This window comes from Lutjanus erythropterus, chromosome 21 (assembly GCF_056507025.1).
Source record: "Lutjanus erythropterus isolate fLutEry1 chromosome 21, fLutEry1.hap2, whole genome shotgun sequence".
NCBI lineage: Eukaryota > Metazoa > Chordata > Actinopteri > Lutjaniformes > Lutjanidae > Lutjanus > Lutjanus erythropterus.
Window position 1 is genome coordinate 15,496,725 of NC_139337.1, and position 19,796 is coordinate 15,516,520.

At 40.6% G+C, this 19,796-nt stretch overlaps 1 protein-coding gene across 1 annotated transcript; it reads right to left on the reverse strand.

The window, feature by feature from the left end:
* Positions 1-488: 488 nt before the first annotated feature.
* Positions 489-19,739, reverse strand: ppp1r16a (protein phosphatase 1, regulatory subunit 16A). The gene is made up of 11 exons (XM_084747652.1): positions 19,611-19,739; positions 7,848-8,964; positions 6,841-6,911; positions 5,003-5,148; positions 4,539-4,642; positions 3,467-3,591; positions 2,872-2,997; positions 2,709-2,784; positions 2,353-2,482; positions 2,080-2,242; positions 489-1,772 (listed from the first exon to the last, which is right to left on the reverse strand). Exons 2-11 carry the CDS (start codon positions 8,092-8,094, stop codon positions 1,236-1,238), a joined length of 1,725 nt encoding a protein of 574 aa, XP_084603778.1. The 5' UTR covers positions 8,095-8,964; positions 19,611-19,739; the 3' UTR covers positions 489-1,235.
* Positions 19,740-19,796: the final 57 nt, after the last annotated feature.

A 19,796-nucleotide genomic window follows, 5' to 3' on the forward strand; every position in this document is an offset into this window, starting at 1 on the left:
CAAAGTAATAAAGAAAGACTGTATATATTTTCTTGACAGCAACACTGGAATCTGTAGATCTCCTCTGAGTCATGAAATGGACACCTGATTTGCAGCCCCTAAATGAGAAGAAGCAGCACGTAATGCTGGGAGTATGTATAATGTTGACCAGAAAACGGTTAGGGTTAAAGCGATAGTCCTAATTATTTGATGTAGGGTTGTATGAGGTACTTATTAATAGTCAGTCTATTACCTACAGGAGATGGCAGTTGGCACACAACCAGTAAGAGTACCAGCACAGAAACTAAGCAATGCACTGCTGTGGATGGGGTCAGCAACAACAGGGTATTAAAGGCCCAGTGTTTAAGATTTATGAGGAGTTACTGGCAGAAGGATGTGACCTTTATATCTACAGAGGATGTGCAAGAGGACCCTCTTGTTTAACCACCACAATTCTACAGTAGCCCACAACAGAGAAACTAAACACTGACTCTAGATACGCCATTTGCAATCTACAGCCTCACTGCTAGATGTCACTAAATCTTACACACTGGTCCACCTAAAAAAGGCCCACCTAAAAAAACAGTCAGCATCAGTTCAAGTCTAAGCTACATTCAAAATATTTTCTGTTGTTGTTAGTTTGTGCTATTGTGTGACATCTGTGAATCTGAACTAACATTTCCAAACATCGAAGTCACACAATAACACAAACTAATTGATTGAGTCAGCCGTAGTCCAGGAACTCCCATGTTCTTCTAAGTAAAATTACTGATTTTGCATATGGAGTGTGGCTGGATTGGAGAGAGATGTACTGGCTTAACAGTGGTTTCCCATCCAAAGTCTGTCAGACAGCAAAGTAAGGCAATAAAAACATTCTAAACGTATTGATTTTTTTTAAGTGCTTAAAATGCCCTTTGTTGCTGATCCCATCCACAGCAGTTCATTGCTTACCTTCCATGCTGATATTTCTCTCTGCTTCTCCTAACTGGGAGTGTGCTGACCGCCCTCTACTGTAGGTAATACACTAACTATCAATAAGTGCCTCATATAACCCCACTTCAAATAATCCAAACTATCCCTTTAAATAGAAATGCAGTATAGCTCAAACCCTCATTGGCAAGTGGCCTTAATTTACAGTCTTAAGTCATTTCAAGCATGTCTGTTTTGAAAGGTTTTTGCCACTTTGGAGTGTAACATGCCCAGCTTCTCTACTCTGCAGGCAGTATGTATGTGTCTTTGCATGTTTCAAATATTGTCTACATGAGTCCGCAGCAAGGCTCCTTGTTCGACTGTTCCTCCTCAGGGGCTCTGAGTTTCAGCAGCGGAGGATCTCCACTGGCTGGTGTGAAGTACACCTGGCTCGGGGAGGCTACCTCCTCTGGGTTGGGGGTCATTTGGGGTTCTGGCTGGGCCTGCGTGGTTGTCACCTCGGCTGCTACAACAGAAGGCTCCTCCTCTAAAGGAGGGGGTAGGGGAGGTGGGGGTGCCGGGTACTTATTGAGCTTGGCAGCTGCCCGCTGGCGTTTTAGATCAGCCAGGGTGTGGTGCGATTTCTCCCGAGTCATACTGTCTGCCCCCTCGCCCTCTGTAGACCCAGACCCTAACCCAGCTCCAGATGCAGAGCTGAGCTGGTAGGAGGCGCTGCGATCCATGCGACCTCCACCACTCCATAGCTCTCCAGGTACAGAGGAGGCCAGAGAAACAGAGGTCCCTCCATTACCTAGACTGGAAACAATTTTCCTGTCTGCAGCCTCCAGCTCTTCTAAACATGACGTGGCCCCGCCACCTGCAACCTGAAACAAAAGAGGAGCATTAAACAACACGTTAGTTTAATCACTTCAACTTTTTTTTAAAACAGGGGCTCCCATGTTTGTCCAGACTCAAATAATATATGTAGCAAAGAATTTGAAATTCTAATGAGTTCTTCTCTGAGTCCAAGTGGACATTTGTGCCAAATTTCAAGAAATTATGTCAAGGCAATCTTGAGCTACTGAACTACAAGAATGGAGTGCACAATAGGTTGGATGAACGACCCGAAAACATGAAAACAGCCATAAAGAGATACTTTTTCCTGAAAAGTCCCCCACTAGGTTCGCTCACCAAGCTGGCATGCTGGTTTAGCTCATTGTCTGTTTGTCTGTCCTCATCGTCGTCCTGTGGCTCCGGCTGTCGGCCACGCTCCTGCCACACCATGGCCTCTTTGTGATGCTCCCGCCGATACAGACTGGAGCGCTCATTCACACTGACACGACGTACTACCTTACTGTAAAGAGAAACAAGAGAAAGAGTACAGTAAAGTACTTAACTGCTCTGAAGTTATGTTTTTCACCTTCTCAGAAGTTCTCTTCATCCTGCCCTAATGCCCTCTCTCACCCTCTACTGCCAGTACTAGAGGCTCGTCTTTGGAGCGTGCCCTTCTGCCGGTCCTGGCTCTTCATGATGGCATCGTGTTTGTGCTTCAGGTCCATCAGTTTGGCTCTGACCTCTTCATCCATACACACATCTGAAAAGCCAGAAGCAGCAAAGGTTTAGACACTATACAGTATGAAAGGAAAGATGCTAACCAGAAAGCTATAATTGAGACTTTTAAAAACAGGTCAGGATAATTAGTTCCTCTTTTAACAGAGCCTGTTAATACACCTGAGGCAGGAAATTGGAATTACATAATTAAAGGTGAAAGGTACAGTCATTTACATTATTTTGGGACCGAAAATACTTTCTGGTCTTACCCAGAGGTGTCTCTTCCAGGACAGACTTGGTGTTTAAACTGGCTCCATGGGCCACCAGCAGTTCCACCATTTGGATCTATGGAACAAACACAAGCAGCACTGTTAATGGGTCATGTCAGAAAAGTGGAAGGTTCTTACACTTTGGTCTGCCTGCAGCACTTACTTGTCCCCAACAGGAGGCAGCGTGTAGTGGCGTCCAGCCATCACAGTCCTTCACCTCCACCTGAGCCTGGTGCTCTACCAACAGTTCCGCTACAGACATGTAGCCGTTAGCAGACGCTATATGGAGCTGGAAGAGATGTTCAACACTAATCATTTAAGTGTTGACCCAGGAAGGCACTTCAGAACTTCAGGTTTTAGTTTCCTGTCTATGCCCTCTGACTCTGTGTGTTACAATAATGGATATCTTTTTTTAGATTACCATCTTGGACATTTCAGATATTCTTAAACTGCTAACTGTGAACTTCTACATATTCAATAAACCTGATTCTGATTCTTTGTCAGGAAATAAAAACACCTCAGGTAAAATAGTCCAAATGCATTCAGAAAAAGCCAGAAAACTTTAATTGAAGGGATATTGCTGTGTTTTATCATTTACCGCAAAATCATTCTCTTGATTTAGTTTAGACCATCATTTCTTGACAAGGTTTTCTGATTTTGGTTGGTTGTTCAGAAATTTTGTACATTTTCTACAACTGTGAATTGACCCTGGGATCACAGATATTTTTATCTATACAGTACATGTCCCTCTGTCTCACCAGTGTTGCTCCATTGTCGTCCTGAGCGTTTAAGTCTGCTCCACTCTGAATCAGCGCCTGAACATCAGCCAGCATGGCCGTCTCCTTAGCCCCGCGACATTCATCTATACGGTCCTGAGTTATCCCTGCACACACAAACACACACAGGGATAGAAGCAAACAGTTAGTACAGGGACAGTAACAGCTTAAAAGACAAGTTTGGTACTTTTCAACCTGGACGCTGTTGTCATATGTTTTTTTGAACTGGCCCAATACTGAGCCAGACCTAACTAAGACCTAACTAAGCTACAACATATTCCCTCCAGGAAACTGCACACCATCAAAGTGAGTCCACTAAAAGTGCTTGTGCCTCAAATTGTTAGTAACTAGACTCCCTTTTTTCCCTCATCATCATCATCATCATCATCATTCAGACTTGACAGAAAAAAATAAAACTCACCGCAGACATCTTTGTTTTTCTACAGTTCCAACACTTGTTGACTCTGGCTATTGTTTTTGAAATAAACCCTTTATTCGCTGCATTAGATGTGAAAATATTCATCCTCTACATGCCATTTCTCACTATTGCTCCTTTGATATCTAACCTCCTCCTTGCTCCTCTCCTGATATTTTCACACCTAGCAGTGAAAACATGTTTATTTCCACCACACCTGAGATAGTGATAGTTGGAACAGTGGAAAGATGGGCCAAGACATTTTTTGTGAGTTTTATTTTGTTTCTGTTGAGTTTGAATTATGATGAGATTGTTAAAATTACAGTTTTGTAAAGGGAGTCTGGTTAGTTTAGTGAGAGCAATGAAACAGCTGTTTCTGGTTTAACAAAAGGTATCTTACACTTTAAGAAAAGGTCTCTCTCAGCAGCGATCCTTTCCATAACCCCATCCAACATTCATAATAACAATTTGAGCCTGACAGTGGCAAAAAACAGCACTTTAAACTTGTCTGAAATTGTGACATTTTCCCTTCCAACATTTCTTTTCTGTTGTGACCTGTTACGAAATGCTTAGAGCTCTCCAAAGAAACAATAACTCATTGAAAATTCAGTTCAGCTTGTTTTGATGCAGCGTACTGACCCTGCTCAGCCATAACCATCTCCAGCAGCTCCAGGGTGGCCTCATCCTCACAGAGGTCATAGGGCATGTTGCCATCTGCATTGACAGCCAGCAGGTCGGCCCCACTAGAAGAATCACAAACACAAGCACGCATGCTCCCGTATGCAAAGACAATTGGATTTGAGTACTGCACAGTGACACACCCTGATGAACTCAGCCTCTCAAGGATATTTATATACTTGCAAAGTGTTTTGAGAGTCAGCCATATTTGCTTTGTATATGTAAAGTAGATACTTGCACCAAGAGGGCTCTCGGTATAATCTGTTGTAGAAAATAACAGCCTGACTGTAAGGATAAAGACAAAACTCCCTAAAATATCAGATTTTCTACTGTTATATCAGGCAGAGAAATCTTCTATTGTAGAAAGGATGTATAAATGTGGGTTTGAAACAGTTTAAAAGAATGACATTGATGTGAAAACTCACGCCTGAATCAGCAGCTGCACCAGTGCAGTGTGCCCACAGGTGGCGGCAGCGTGCAGCGGTGTCCACAGTTCACTGTCACAAGCATTCACACAGGCACCAGCATCAAGTAGACACTGCACTATCTCCACAAAGTCATCAATGCAGCACTGAGAAGAGAGGGAAGAAGTACATATATATGAAAATAAAATGTATAAGCACATGGATGTACAGACAGAACACAAAAAACCTAAACAGACAAACAAGCATAAATGGATTAATGAATGCATGATTATTTATGGCAACTAATAAATGGGCTTGTGTTATAGAAAATATTTGCATGCCCTGCCCAGCCCTCTGCTGTGTCAACACCAAGTTTTCCAAGGGGAAGAGCAGAGTCAACTGCTTTTATAAAGAGCTCTCTGTGCTCACAAATCCCCCTCTCAGGAATTTATAGGAGCATGTGTATGTGTTAACTTGTAAAGAGAAACAAACGACACAGAGAGCAAAATCAGAAGGGAAAGAAAGCGTCCATCTGAATTAGAAAGATCTGCAAGTAGTGTATGATGCTTAAATCTTAAAATGTTTTTCTCCTAAATCTTGGTGGAACTCATCGGGAAAGGAATGTAAGCCTAAGCAAGTTTCTTAGGCCCTCAAACTAAGACGGTGGGAATGAATCAGTGTGTTCATGTAAACTGACTGAAGATAAGTTACGGTTCAGACAAAATAAAGGCAAACAGTACTTAGTGAGCTGAGTGCTGTGACCACACACAACATAAACACACACACACTGCACAAAAGGTGACCTGCCTCATTAAGGGCAGTCACAACGTGTTAGTGTAAAACTCTGTAGGCAACCTCATCCCGTCTATTGCAAGGCTGCACTTGTGTAAGCTGTTAAACCTGGTGGGTACCTGTGTATATTTAAAGGGGTAGTTTGGATTATTTGAAATGGGGTTGTATGAGTTACTTATCAATAGTCAGTAATACACCGACTATTAGTAAGCGTTGATCTACAGTAGATAGTGACTACTGTGGATAGGTTCAGCAGCAAAACATAATTTAACCACTCAAAGAAAGGCCCACCTATGTTGCCATCAGACAGCCTATTCTGATGAGAAACAGACGTTATATAAGCTGTATAACACTCTCTCCAAACCAACGACTTCACCGGCGTCATTATACCTTGCAGACCACAGGTCACACAATCAACACAGTCATACAAAAACGCAAACATACTAACAGATGGAGGCTGTGGTCAACCAGCAACTCCCATAATCTGTGAGGTAAAATTAATGTTTTTACCGAAGGAATCAAGTTGCTTTGGAGAGAGCAATAGTTTGCTAATATAACAGCATTTTCCTATGGGTCCTAAGGGTCATCTGACAGCAAGGTAAAGTGGTGAAAATACTCCAAACAGAGCTGATGTTTTGAGGTGGAAAAATATGTTTTGCTGCTGGCCTGTCCACAGCAGTTCATTACTTAGCTTCCTACACCCATACTCCTCTCTGCTTCACACTGGAGCGTGTCAACCAGCATCTACTGTCTGTAATACACTGATTATGGGTAAGTACCTCATACAACCCCACTTCGAATAATCAGAACTGTCCCTTTAACAGGCCGACACATAAATATCCTAAATACTGGAGGTGTTTTGGTTTTGAAAAACAAATCTGCTTCTGCAACCAAAACCCATTACAAGATTATTTACAGATGTTGGTTTGAGAGTTTGATAGTTTTCTAGTGTGTTGTGAGTGAGGTGTTAGATGAATGTAAACAGGTTTAATTCACCATATCACTAACTTGGCTGGTAAGGGATCATGTTCTTGTGACTGCGACTCCCACAATGTGTGTGTGTGTACCTGATGTAGGGCCGTCAGTCCATCCTCGTTGACCAAATCTGGGCTGACACCGCTGTTAAGCATCTCTCTCACTAGAAGAAGCAAACACATGACAACACATAGCATTATAACTAACCTCCTGGTCAGAGTCCTTTCCACATAAAGATTACAGCACTTGGCACGTCTGTCTTCCCTAAACAGGTATAAGAAATGATACCCATTCAGCGTGTGTGTGCGTCTTGAAACTTAAAAGATTTGCCACTATAATTAAAATGAATAATATTATAATAAATATATTTGAGCAGTGGGTTTGAATGATGTGCGTATCAATAGTCAGCATATTACCTACCAGCACGGACGCTAAGCAATGTACTGATGTGGACAAAAATGTTTAGAATGTTTTCACAGCTTTACTCTGCCGGCAGACAGCCTTTTCTGATGGGAAACCACCGTTATACAAGCCAGTTATCACTCTCTCCAAACCAACCAAACTCTATGGGTGAAATCAGTAATTTTACTGATTTACAGAATACAGGACTTGTTGTTGTCTACCACTGCTTCAATCTGTTAGTTTGTTTGTGTTATTGTGTGACTTTGTGACGTTCAGTTTCACCAAAGTAACACAATAAAACAAACAAACTAACAGAGGCAGCGGTAAACCAACAACTCCTGTGGTCTTCAAGGTAAAATTACTAATGAATTTTGCTTGGTTTGGAGAATGACATTTGGCTTACATAGCAGTGATTCCTGTCAGAAAAGGCTGTTTGATGGCAAAGTAAAGTGAAAATATTCTAAATGTAGCTTATATTGATTTTGTTTTGTGGACTTAAGTGTGGATCATTGCTGAGCGTCCATACTGGTACTCCCCTCTACTATTCCTAACTGGGGGCGTGCTGACTGCACCTACTGTAGCCAATACACTGACCATCAATAAGTACCTCATACCAACCCTCACCAGTGAATCCAAACTATTCCTTCAAGGTTCTCTAACATGAATTTTCTCTGTGAGTGTGCATGTTTCTACCAACCTTCTTCCAGGTCATTGCGTGCAGCTGCATCTAGCAGGGTGATAGCATTGGGGAATTTAACTTTGGTGGTGCGCGTCTTCTTCTTATCTGCTTTGGCCCTTGACCCTCGTGCTGCATCCTTCTCCATTTGTGCCCAAGACTTCAGCTGCTGAGCGCGACGCTTCTGGGCGTGCTTCAGGCGTTCAGTAGCACTCAGACGCCCAACTGTGGCCATCTCGGCCAGCAGCTCACCGTGATCTGCCGCCATGCCACTCCAACACTAAGAGCTGTCACGGAGGCTTCACTTCTCTATTCCCGTTTGTTTCTCTTAGTCCACAAAGATATTAAATGCAAAACCTTCAGGTTTCCAAATTTCTCCTACACCTCCCTGGTGTCCCTTAAAGAGGCCCTTCTGTGAGACCAAACAGGCCTACCTTAGGGCCTGTGGGAGAGCACGAAAAAGTGCTGTAGCTTATTCATAAAAATATTCAAGCAACCAGCAAGCATGTCCAAAGTATGATGTAACAAAACAACTTATGTTGTACGATCAGGTGGCGGATAACTCCATGATTTCAGAAGTAAGCAACACATAAAATAGTTGCAATGTCTCTTTCCCATCTTTCAGATGATAATTCTTACCGTGCCATGGAAAAAAGACATGTCCAAAACATAATCATCCAAGCTGTGGATTGTGACCAACTGTCAGTCCTCCCATCCATGTCACCTGTGGGTAGCTTAACCAATGATCCACTGGGGGAAAGGGAGACACTGTGAGAAAAGTCAAACTACTCCACACGTTAGATGCTCCATCTGAATTTCTACTCCAAAGTGGCGATGACTGTGTCCAAAACTTGGATCCAACAGAGGGGTGAGTCTTTGAGAATCCATTGTGAGAATACAGTGACAATAAATGACAAAACCACAAGGTAGGAGGTACTGGGAGGTTTAAGCAATGAGAATTACAAGGAACATTTGCAAGGTACACACAAAGCCTACTTTAATTAAGGGAGACAGTGACAGGATTCAAACATTGGTGTTGATTGGAGAAAGTCACTTTTTGGCATGTCTTCAGCAGAAGAAAGCTGGATAAGAAGGTTTCAATGACTTGTTCCTCAATGGCGTTGTCTTCTGTTTACAACTGTGGGTGGGGAGAGAGAAGAAAAAAGAAGAGAGAGAAAACTTGAGTGCTCTGTTACAGTATAATGTGTGCACACTGCTCTCCTAATCCTGTTATCTTTAACCCCTGAGCTCCTTCCCCCTACTCCCTCCTCTCCCACTCCTCTCCTGAAGGAAACCTGAGACGGTGGGACGCTTTTCATTAATGATTGACACACCCTGTAGCCCGACAGGCTGTGCCACCATTGGTGCACACACACACACACACACACAGGGCAACAGTGAGCGATGGGGTGCTGTAAAAAAGCAGTTAAATGGATGATATGCGACATGTTTCAGTGCAAGTACTAACCCTGGCAACCTCAGTCAGCAAGCTCGCTCTCATTACCTTTCGTTAACTTCCCGGGTGAGTTACATGGCTCACACACACAGTTCGGATCTTTCCAGGCTACTCATTTATTATTTAGGCCCGGGCCTGTGAGCGCTGAGAGGAAGGTCAACTAGAAGCACTCAGTGAGATAGAGAGAGTGACTGACAAGACAGCAGTCCTAGGCCACAGCAGCCAACTACCTGAAAAGGTGGGTGGACCACAGCGCTCCATAAATCAGCTGATTAGACAGCAAAGGGATGCAGGGTGATTCATAATCACCAGGATGCAATTACAGGGTTCCTCTTTGATTTTTATCCAATGAGGTGACACCGACAGGTTTAACATTTTTAAATTGTTTTTGGAAATTACATTTGAGTTTCCAACGCTTCTCAACAAATAAAGCAGTTTGCTGACCTTCATGCTGAGATGTATGTTTCATTTTTAGATTTATTTGTGTGGATAAACATAAATTTAAAATAGTGCTGTCGTGGTCTAGCCTTCTAAAAAAGTAATTATATGAAACTTGGAAAAGGGACCTGGACAAGAGCCACACTGTATGCAAGTTGTGTCATACTAGACTAACTATGGGTCATTACAAACATGCCATGTTTTAAAGGTAGCAAGTATTCACACAGTCAGAAAAAATAATGCTTAGATATCTAAAATTGTGATGCATCACAATGCAGCTGCAGTTATTTTGTAATTGCATTGTAGCCCTCTGAATCAGAATTGAATCGTGAGGTGCCAAGAGATTCCCACCCTTAGTAATAATGCAGTAACTGTATTAACCTAATAAATGCATCATACTTTCCAGTATTCTATAAAATTTAGACTTATACATGTTAATAAATCTATTTCAATCTAGACACTCCAGTTGATGAAGTAAATAACTAGCTAAAAATATAAATCATGTGTTCTGCTGAAGAAGGATAAATGGCTACAGGGATTTTATGTCTTACAATTGATATAAAACATTAGCATTAGATTATTAACATTAATAAAATTGTTAGTTACAATGTATAAATCCTTTATAATTGGTGAGTTTTTAAAAAGTGGTAACGTGACACATTCTTTACACTGAACATCAAGGCCCTCCGTACATTAATATACACAGTATAGAGACCTACTAGTCATAGTTCCCATTAGGTTTCTTACCTGACCAACTAAAATCTCAGTAGTTCCTGTCTTGTGGATAGCCACACACTTGTCATTTGTTCCTTCCTTCTATTTTTAGGATACCTAACCTCTCACCCCTTTGTCACAAGCGACAATGTAAGGATTTCCTTAGACTGAGGTAATAGCTCAGCTCTTGCCCATAGGCTGGCAGGCCACTACACGGATCATTCATTCTAACAATACACACATGACCGAGGACTTGGAATATACTGGATCAAGGCATGGATTATGAATGCTGGGTTCATTTATAATGCTATGAAGCAACTTTCTTTAACCTGTCTGCCACCTAGCCATGGTATCCAATGTCCATGCTTATGTTAAAAGGTCAACAGAAAAGAAACGTGTTATATGACAAACTCTTGAGGAACAATTCAGGCCAGCCTATGTAGAGTTAGCAGCCTAACCTGTTTTTGGTTAGTCCTTTCAACCACAGTTAAAAAATGAAAAGGGGAGCATGGTTTGTGGTATTTTAAGGGGCTTTAAAGGGACAAAGAATTGGAGGGGTAGGGAAAATCCCTGCAGGAACTTAACTGCTGTATTAGCAGGATAAAGCCAGACAAAATCTGAAACTCAGTTAGTTAGTTGGTTTCATTTCATGAGCAACACAATGCTCATTCTCACAAGGCTGTGTTTGACTCATGCAGTGCTCACATCAGACTTTAGCCTATTAGTAAAACAAAAAATTGTTTGATTAGATGTTGAAGTCAGTGCTGAAGTAATTTATTTGAAACAAGCCAACACAAACAACAAAAACACAGATTTACAATACAAACATTTATTCTGTCAGTTCCTCTTTGCTTTTGTTGATCTGTGCAAATCAGAAGCTTCAATAAATGTTTATATTTTTCCTGACAAGATGCTTTCAGTGTTTCAGTGTTTGACCAGAGTCCACTAACATTTCACAAGTTTGCTGAATAGGCTGTAACAAACAGGCAGTTTTAAATATTGTTTCAGCTTCAATTTGATGACAGTGCACATCTCAGTTAGATATGTAATGGCCTAGTACACACACAGTGTGTCTGACTTGGTTATGTAATATTACTTTACCTTGATCTGTAACATTACCATGCCATTGTGTGTAAATGGGTAATGTTATGTTTGAGGTGAATGAACCTACAATAGTGTATAAAGCCGTTTGGAGGCTGCAGTGTGAACCACATACTGAAAAGACAACTGATGTGTGTCCATTTTCTCCGTCTATTTTACCTTTAGTGCCAAGATCAGATCGTGTGATTGTGACAATAAAACCGGTTTAATGTGTTTCCACCCTCACACAGGACTTACTGCACTTATGCACTTACTCCTGTCTGCAGACTCTGAGCTGACCTGATAGTGCTGCTGAGCCTCTTACACTGCAGGGTCACACTGTTGCACAGACATACAGAAATCCAGCTAACTTACTTCTCTAAGATCTGTGAAGATAAAAGTCATTATAGTTTTTTTTTATTTCAATGTTAATGGCAACGTCTGTGTTATGTTAGATAAGTGATGTTTTAGTATTCCTTAGAAACAGGAAAACAAAGTGAAGCTTTGGATGAACATAGGTAATTTATTTGCATGTAAACTCATTTCTAGCTCATGTTGAATGCAATGAAATGTGTCATGTCATGACACTAGAGATTATCTTTATCATGTTATGGCATATGTGTTTCTGAATTTACCTGACTGTTCTAGCCGTTCTGTTATTTGCCTTTACCTTCTTAGTCATTATATCAACATTACTGATGATTATTTATCACAAAGCTCAGTGGGTTAATATTTTCTGAAAGCACCAACAGTCATCCATTGCTGTAGATATTTACGGCTGTGTTTATTTTTACTAACTAATCTTCAGCAATCCATCATATTCTACAAGATCATCACGTTTACATTATTTGAAAATTTACAGTATGTTATGTAATTTTGGAAAAAAAATGTATACATGGAGATATACATTTTGTATTGTAGAAATGCCCAAAAATATTGAGATATTATTTATAAGCCATAGCACTCAGCCCTAGGTCCAATCTCCCTCTCAAAAAAAGAAGAAACTCATGGAGGCCGTGATAGTGAGCTAAGGTAGATTATACCTGTTGATATATACATAATATACTGGTGTCAGTGATCAGCTTTGCTGGATATGGGTTGATAAAATCATTGGACGGGTCACTGGTTTGATAAGTGGGAACAGTAATTAGGTTTACCCATTACATAACATGAGATTTAATGAGGCATGCACACTCACATTAAGCCAACCTGCAAGCAAAGTCACACTTGCACAGATACTCTCATTCTCCCACTCATAATACATGTACATGCGCAAACACACTCAGGGCACAGGACAGTGGTTCCTGATTAGCTGTCTTGGCAGAGCGAGCCGGACAACTCAAAATCTCAGCCAAAGCCAATCAGTGCAAGGTATCAGGGGAATGAAGCTGAAGCTCAGACACTATGATGTTTACTCTAGAGTCTGATTAATCCCGAACATGAACATGAAAGACACATCATGTTCCACCAGGATCATACAGGTCCAAAAAAACACACTTATTTGTTATTTAGCGGTCAGGCCCAGCCGACCCTATAATACAGGCTTAGCACTATTGTCTAATTAACATCACTGGAAGCACATCAGCTCTGCTTTCACACACTGTGGCATGATGAATAATGTTGATTAAGTCTGACATTTCTCTTGCTCATACTCTTAACATTATATTACACAAAACAACACTGAAAGGCTGTTCAAATTATACTTGATCTCAGATTAACCTCCATACATAATCAGTCACTAGTAGAGAGTATTGTTTTTCCTTGACATACATGAAACAGGACTACACTACTACCACCATATGAACCACACACTTCCCTGCTTGTAAATCAAACATCAAACAAACATAAGAAATTGCACACGTCATATATATATATATACTATACAAATATATTAAAATGGTAATAGCTGGTAGTATGCAGAAGTTTGGGGTGATGCAGACTTGAGCAGACAACTACCTGAAAGCAAGGCAGGCTATAGGTGTGTAACTTGTTGCTACATAATCCTGCTGTGCGTAGGAGCCAATCACCACTCCTCTAGTCTCTCTGGGTTCTGTCTGTCTGTAACACAGGAGTTTGCATCAAAAATGCCATGTGTTCTTATTTTAAATCTTGGTCTCTTTAAACTATATCCTTCATTCAGTCCAATATATTCTTTAGAGCTTGAAAGTGGAGACAAATCTGAGAGTTGCCCTCTGGACAGTGTAGTTCAGCAAGGGCCATCAATTGGATCTAACTAAACAAAGTAAAAAGCCAGGGTTTGGTTAAAAAAAAAAAAAGGCTTCCAAGATCCGCTCAGCATGAGGTTACTGTCTTGGTCCGACAGAGTAGCAGCTCAGTCAGTCTCAGCATGCTGTCTGGCACTAATCAGCCTACTGGACCTCATTCACCCAGCAGCAAACTGGTAGCAAGAGTGAAAGATGAACAACCATTGCATTTCTGGAAACATTTAGCTTGGTTGACAACACAACGCCATGTTAAAATCAATCCATCAGTTGCTCAAAATAAAAAACAACTGTTTCTTTCCTAAATCTGGAAATTTATCTCAAATATTCAGCAAACAAACAGAAACTCAAGATGAAGGCCATACATGGCCATTTCTAAACCAACAAGAGCAAGAATATGCCCAAGTTATTTATCAACAAGCTGTCCTACCTCTTTATGTCCATGCACAAAGATAATAAACGGTTACTTTGGGTGAAAATAATCAAATTAATTTAACAAAGAATGGGAAAAATATATTATAAAAGAAAATCCATTAATTTCTCTGATACTGTAATCTTACCTTATTCATCTGTGTCTTGCAAATTTAGCTCCTTTCAACAGTCTGTAACATAACAGGCCAACTGAGTGGTCTGCTGTTAGTGGAGAGAGCAATCTAAACTAGCATTTCGTTAGTCTCTGTTAGTTTTGTCCCTTATAAAATAAGCTGCAGCACAAAAAGGGAATTTGTTGGTGGCTAAACTGGGTAAGAGCCTTGTGATTCTCTGAGTCAGGCAGAGCCCAGACAGACGGGAAAAGACGAAGTGAGATCACTGATATTGTATAAACTTGGCAGCACAGCAGCACACGGACACTGAAAAATATGACTGAACATTTTGTGTTTGTGTTTGGAAAAATGTCCCTGCATCAATCTGACATTTGTACACTTTTGACTTTTTCCACCTAATGACCTAACAGGAAGGGCTGTCCACAGCTGCTGAGGAACATAAACTTTCATTCAACAGCTGGAATGAATAGACTACTATGAATACACACACACAAACTGAAGTACGCACATTCATGAAGTGGGTGGTACATTAAGTGTTACAAGCGCGTGACAGAATTTACAAGAACACAAGGCCTAAAACTCTTGCTCAGCCTTAAATCTGGCTACGCTATGTGCTCCATTCATGGTTTGCCATCATGAAATGACATTGCTCAGCTGTTGTGTATGACCGCTAGCCCAGTGTGCTGTTTGATGTGACCTGCAGGACCTTCCCGTTCATTGAAACAAACAATGCTGAGTCAATGCAGCTTGATGATTCGGGAACGATCCTGTCTGCTATCTGAGCCAATGCCAAGTTTCCTAAACTGCCTACATAATATTCAGAGAGGCTGTTTTTGGTGTTACTGTGTAACTTAAAGGGATAGTTCAGATCTTTTAAAACAGGGTTTACTTAGTCAGGTATCCATAGTCAGGATATTACCTACAGTAGATGGCTGTCCGCACACCTCCTGTTTGGAGAAGCAGCAGGAGTACCAGTGTAGGATTATAAGCTATGTACCGCTGTGGACAGGTCAGATGCAAAACATATTAAAAGATTCAATGTTAAGGTTTTTTTCACTTGTGCAGTCAAGCAAGTGGGTCAGGAATCTACTTGCCTAAGGTCAATTTTTTACTTGCCCTTAAAGTTGCTTTATTAGAGGTTATCAAATACCAACAAAGGCTTAAGTTAAATGTTATGTTTAGTCTTAGCTGCTATGCAAGCAAAAAACCCAAGAAAGAAATTTCACTCAATATCTACTCACCCCTGCACTGATGTGAGGATCTCCAGTTCATGAAACACTCCCGGAGCTTCAGCAGAAAACAGTGTTGCATCCAAATACAGTACAATTGAAGTGAACGGTGACCAGTTTTAAAATGTAAAAAAATAACACAAAAAACACGAAATGTCTCCATACTGCTCGTGTGGTGTAATCCAAGTGTCCATAAGCTGCAACATTTAAACTTGACCCAAATCTGCTCAGACATAGTGACTTGTTATGTGCAGTTGACTTTGCAAACTTTCAACAAAGAAGAAAATGTCAGTGGACATAGAAGAGAAACATAATTTCTTTGCTGCAGCCGCACCGCTTGGGTGAGAGCCTGTGTACCTGCTTCAGGTGTGTGCATGTGGATCAGGTCTGAGAGGCTACAGTTGGCATTTAGGCTAAAACATGGTGTAAATGACGTGTTTTGGGGTAAAATTTAAATGTCATGGCTTACAGACATTTGGATTACACCACACGAGCAGTATGGAGACATGTTGTGGGTTTTTTGTGTTCTTTTTTATTTTACATTTTAAAACTGGTCACCATTCACTTCAACTGCACTGGATTTAGCTGCAATGCTGTTTTCCGCTGAAGCTCTGAGAGTGTTTTGTGAACTGGAGATCTTCACCCATCCTCACATCAGCACAGCACTTTTGAGTGAAATATCATATTTGGGTGAACTATCGCTTTAAGGCACTCCTGAAACATTTTTTGGTAACTTCACATACCTTTGAAAAATGACCTTGTTTTCTTCACCTTGCATTCAAACTGTGCAATACATAGTTGAAGTTTTGTCCACATCTACCAAACTACTGTTTCCAGGATAACTAAAATGTTAGCCTCTGCTTCAGCTCTAAAACTTTGTCTTCATTCACCACCATTTTCTGTCAAATACCTGATTGAAACTGTATATGTGGAATTCTCAGCAGAGATGAGAAGGAAGAGACATTGGTTCACCTGTTAGTTACATCTGTCATCAGCTCTGAAAAAAAAAAATTGTATAAAATTATGTTTTATCACTTGCCTGGTCAGGCAAGTTAATTGCATTTACAAACCCAAACTCTTTTTTTATCTAAAAAAATCTGTTGGCTTCTAGTATATATTATATGTAGAATATTTTCCCAGCTTTACCTTGCCTACCTTACCCATACCTTGCCTTGTGTGACTCTGAATCTGAACTAAGCTTTTAAAACACAAAAGTCACATAATAACACAAACAAAATAACCAATTCAGGCAGCGGTAGATCAGCAACCCCTGTGTTGCGTGATATTTGCCTTATTTAACAGTGGTTTCCCATCAGAAAAGGCTGTCTGGTGGCAAGGTAAAAGTTTTAAGTGGACCTTTTTTAAGGTTGCTACAATAAGTTTTGCTGTTGGTTTTGCTATGGTACATAATACACTGACTATAGATAAATACCTTATACAACACCACTTCAAAAAAGCCTAATTATTCTTTAAAATGAATTTAGAAAAGAAGTACAGATGAAAATGTTTGTCAATTACTCATTTAGCTGATGGTAGGACAAAACAAGGCATTTAAAGGCAACACACTGAGCTCTGGGAAACTGTGCTGGGTAGACCAAACTATTAGCATAATCAATTAATTGATAAATTAATCTGCACATTAACTGCAGCCCTTGAAGGAAGGTTAGAAAAAGAATGATTGCAAAACCGAATAGGAGGGGGATCTACTTGAAAAAGGGTGGGCATATTAAGTCCTGTCATGTGTAATGGTTTGAGCTGCTCCATATAATCACTCAGCAATCTCAGTAATACCACAGCAGCCAGAGTATGGAGAAAGCAAGAGGCCATGGGAAAAAACAGAGAAAGAGTGTGCATGATGCACACATATTTAACAGATCTTAAGATATATAGATGAACAGACACAGTCACTGCTTTTTTTCTGAGGGACAGGATATGAGTGAGAGGGCAAGAGGATGTGGGGGAAAGAATGCAAAGGAGATAGAGGAGAATATGAGGAGGAGGAAGGATGGGGAGGAGACAGGCAGCCTACTTTGACTCCTGTGACTGCTCCTAAGCAGGAAGTAGGCTTGTACCATGCAGGCACAGAGGTGGAGGGATAAAATAGGCGTGAAAAAACTTTAAATTGTGCCCACAGGATGAGATGATCTATATGACACAGGCCTGCAGAGTCTCTCATACTTAAACATATGTACATGATGGTTAAGAAATGCCTCAGTAAGGGAAGACAGAGAAAATGAGGGGGAGTTTATGTACAAGAGAAGGAATGTAACAGAGAGCCAAACCTCAGCTAATACAGCTTGACCTTTAAAGAACTGCTTGAGTCATTTGACTTGTTGGGATTATCTTATCATGAAGTAAAAACTACGTTAGGATGACAAAGAAATCTTTTTATAATCATTACCTCATGTTACACAGGTCTTTGCCCTCTGATAAAGTGCTTGATCAGTTGAGACAATCTATTGTTGCAACAATGGAGGATGCACACATTAGGTCAAAATTCAGTCAACACGCCTCCTCGCAAGATCACAGTGCTTACAGTCCATTTAAGTATAAGTACAGTGTTGAAATGTAATCTAACCTTAAGGATTTTCTACCAGGTCTTTGATACCATGCAAGACTGTGTGTGTGCCTCCAAGCTAATCTTGGTCTATATTGTGAAACCTGCAAATATTTGACCATACATACCAATGAAATGCTTTTGAAGAAGTACTTTGACCACACGTGGCACTACTTGTGAGCAAGATGGGCAAGCCTGATTTGACAAGAATAGATAACTTGTGAGTTTATTAACTGTAGGTTAATGAGTGAGCAGTGTAATTCATCAGAGGGAAGACAAGTTAAATGATGACAATTATTATTACTTTGAAACAATTTCCTCACAGAAGATTAGGGTTTCAACTAATTGACATTTTCATTATCAATTGTTTTGCAAACTTTGTTCTTGATGAACCAATTAACTGCCCCAAAGATATTCAGTTTACAGTCATATATGACTAAAAAAGCAGTAAATCCTCACATTGGAGGTTTTAGAGCTTGACAGAAATTCAAATGTTTTGTTTAATAAAAGACTAAAACAATTAGTTGATTATGAAAATAGTTGCTGATTAATTTTCTGTCAAACAACTGTCTGATTAATCAAATAATTGTTTCAACTCTGCAAAAGGTACAAGGTGCTGACACAGGAACATGATGAGCTTTACAATCTAACTTAATCTAATACAATAACCCAGCTTTACGTGATGCTTTTAATGTTTTAGTTTTTGAGCATGTGTGAGGAAAAACTACAGCTGATATGAACCTATTTTTAAAATACAAAAGTGAGAAATTATTAGTGTCCACCAGAAGCATACAATATTGATTGACAAACAAAATCCATATTGTCTATCCGTAATATAAATCAATATTACTGTAGGGCTACAGTACTGGATTGCCTTGAACATGATTTGCAGCCTGTAATACAAAAGTGTCATATAGTATTTATATTAGTTTATGTCCCATTGATAGTAACAAGACTTTGCACTTGTTAGCCCATCACGAAGCTGTGATGTATTCCGCATACTTGAAACGTCAAATAATAACTAGCCAGAAATGAGTTACTTAAACATTTTACTACACACACTGTAAATGGTTATAAGAACAAAAACAACAGAAGCATTTGCTTTTGTTTTGTCGCTCACTGTGTAGGATTAACGGTGAGCAGCAGATTAGCTAACCTGCCTAGCGGTCCACAGACAGGCTCAACAGGTGGCTAGTCTGACAGGTAACGTAAGCACTTCGTTTAAGCTACCTGGCTTCATTCATCATATGGATAAAGTTAATACCAGCCTGTTTATCCTACTCTTAATTGTTAAATGCTGAAAAACAAAACAAAAACAAAACACCTGTCGAGCGGCGATAAAGTTGGCTACCTTTGATGTCATGCTAACGTTACCTTAGCCTCAGGTTAGCTTACCTCTCTGCAGCCACTCCTGCTGCTGCTGTTGCTGCTGTTTAACTGAATTAAATGTTGCGTCGCTTTAAGGACAACTCGAGCTAAACCGAGCAGCAGGGTGTTAAATATCGACGTAACAGTGACAGGAAACAAAGTGGCCACAGCTTACCTGTTGCGCTGACAATCAGCAGTAGCTCCTGTGCAGGTCTGCGGCTGGCTGTGAAACTGAATCAGTTGCTGTCCCCTGCTCCTGCTCCTGCTCCTGCTCCTGCCAGCCCCCAGGGGAAATGCTTCACCATAACAACCGGAGCTGCGCCCTCTCCTCCCGCGAGACACACGCCACCAGAGGGCGACA

What these genes read in the sequence shown, in the direction of transcription:
- ppp1r16a (XM_084747652.1), bottom strand. Translation starts at nt 8,094, where the DNA reads ATGGCGGCAGATCACGGTGAGCTGCTGGCCGAGATGGCCACAGTTGGG. An exon ending in GTGCAGCTGCTGATTCAGGC is followed by an intron (nt 4,643 to 5,002) that starts GTGAGTTTTCAC and finishes TGATTCTTCTAG; the next exon opens with TGGGGCCGACCTGCTGGCTG. An exon ending in CCTGGAAGAGACACCTCTGG is followed by an intron (nt 2,483 to 2,708) that starts GTAAGACCAGAA and finishes CTGGCTTTTCAG; the next exon opens with ATGTGTGTATGGATGAAGAG.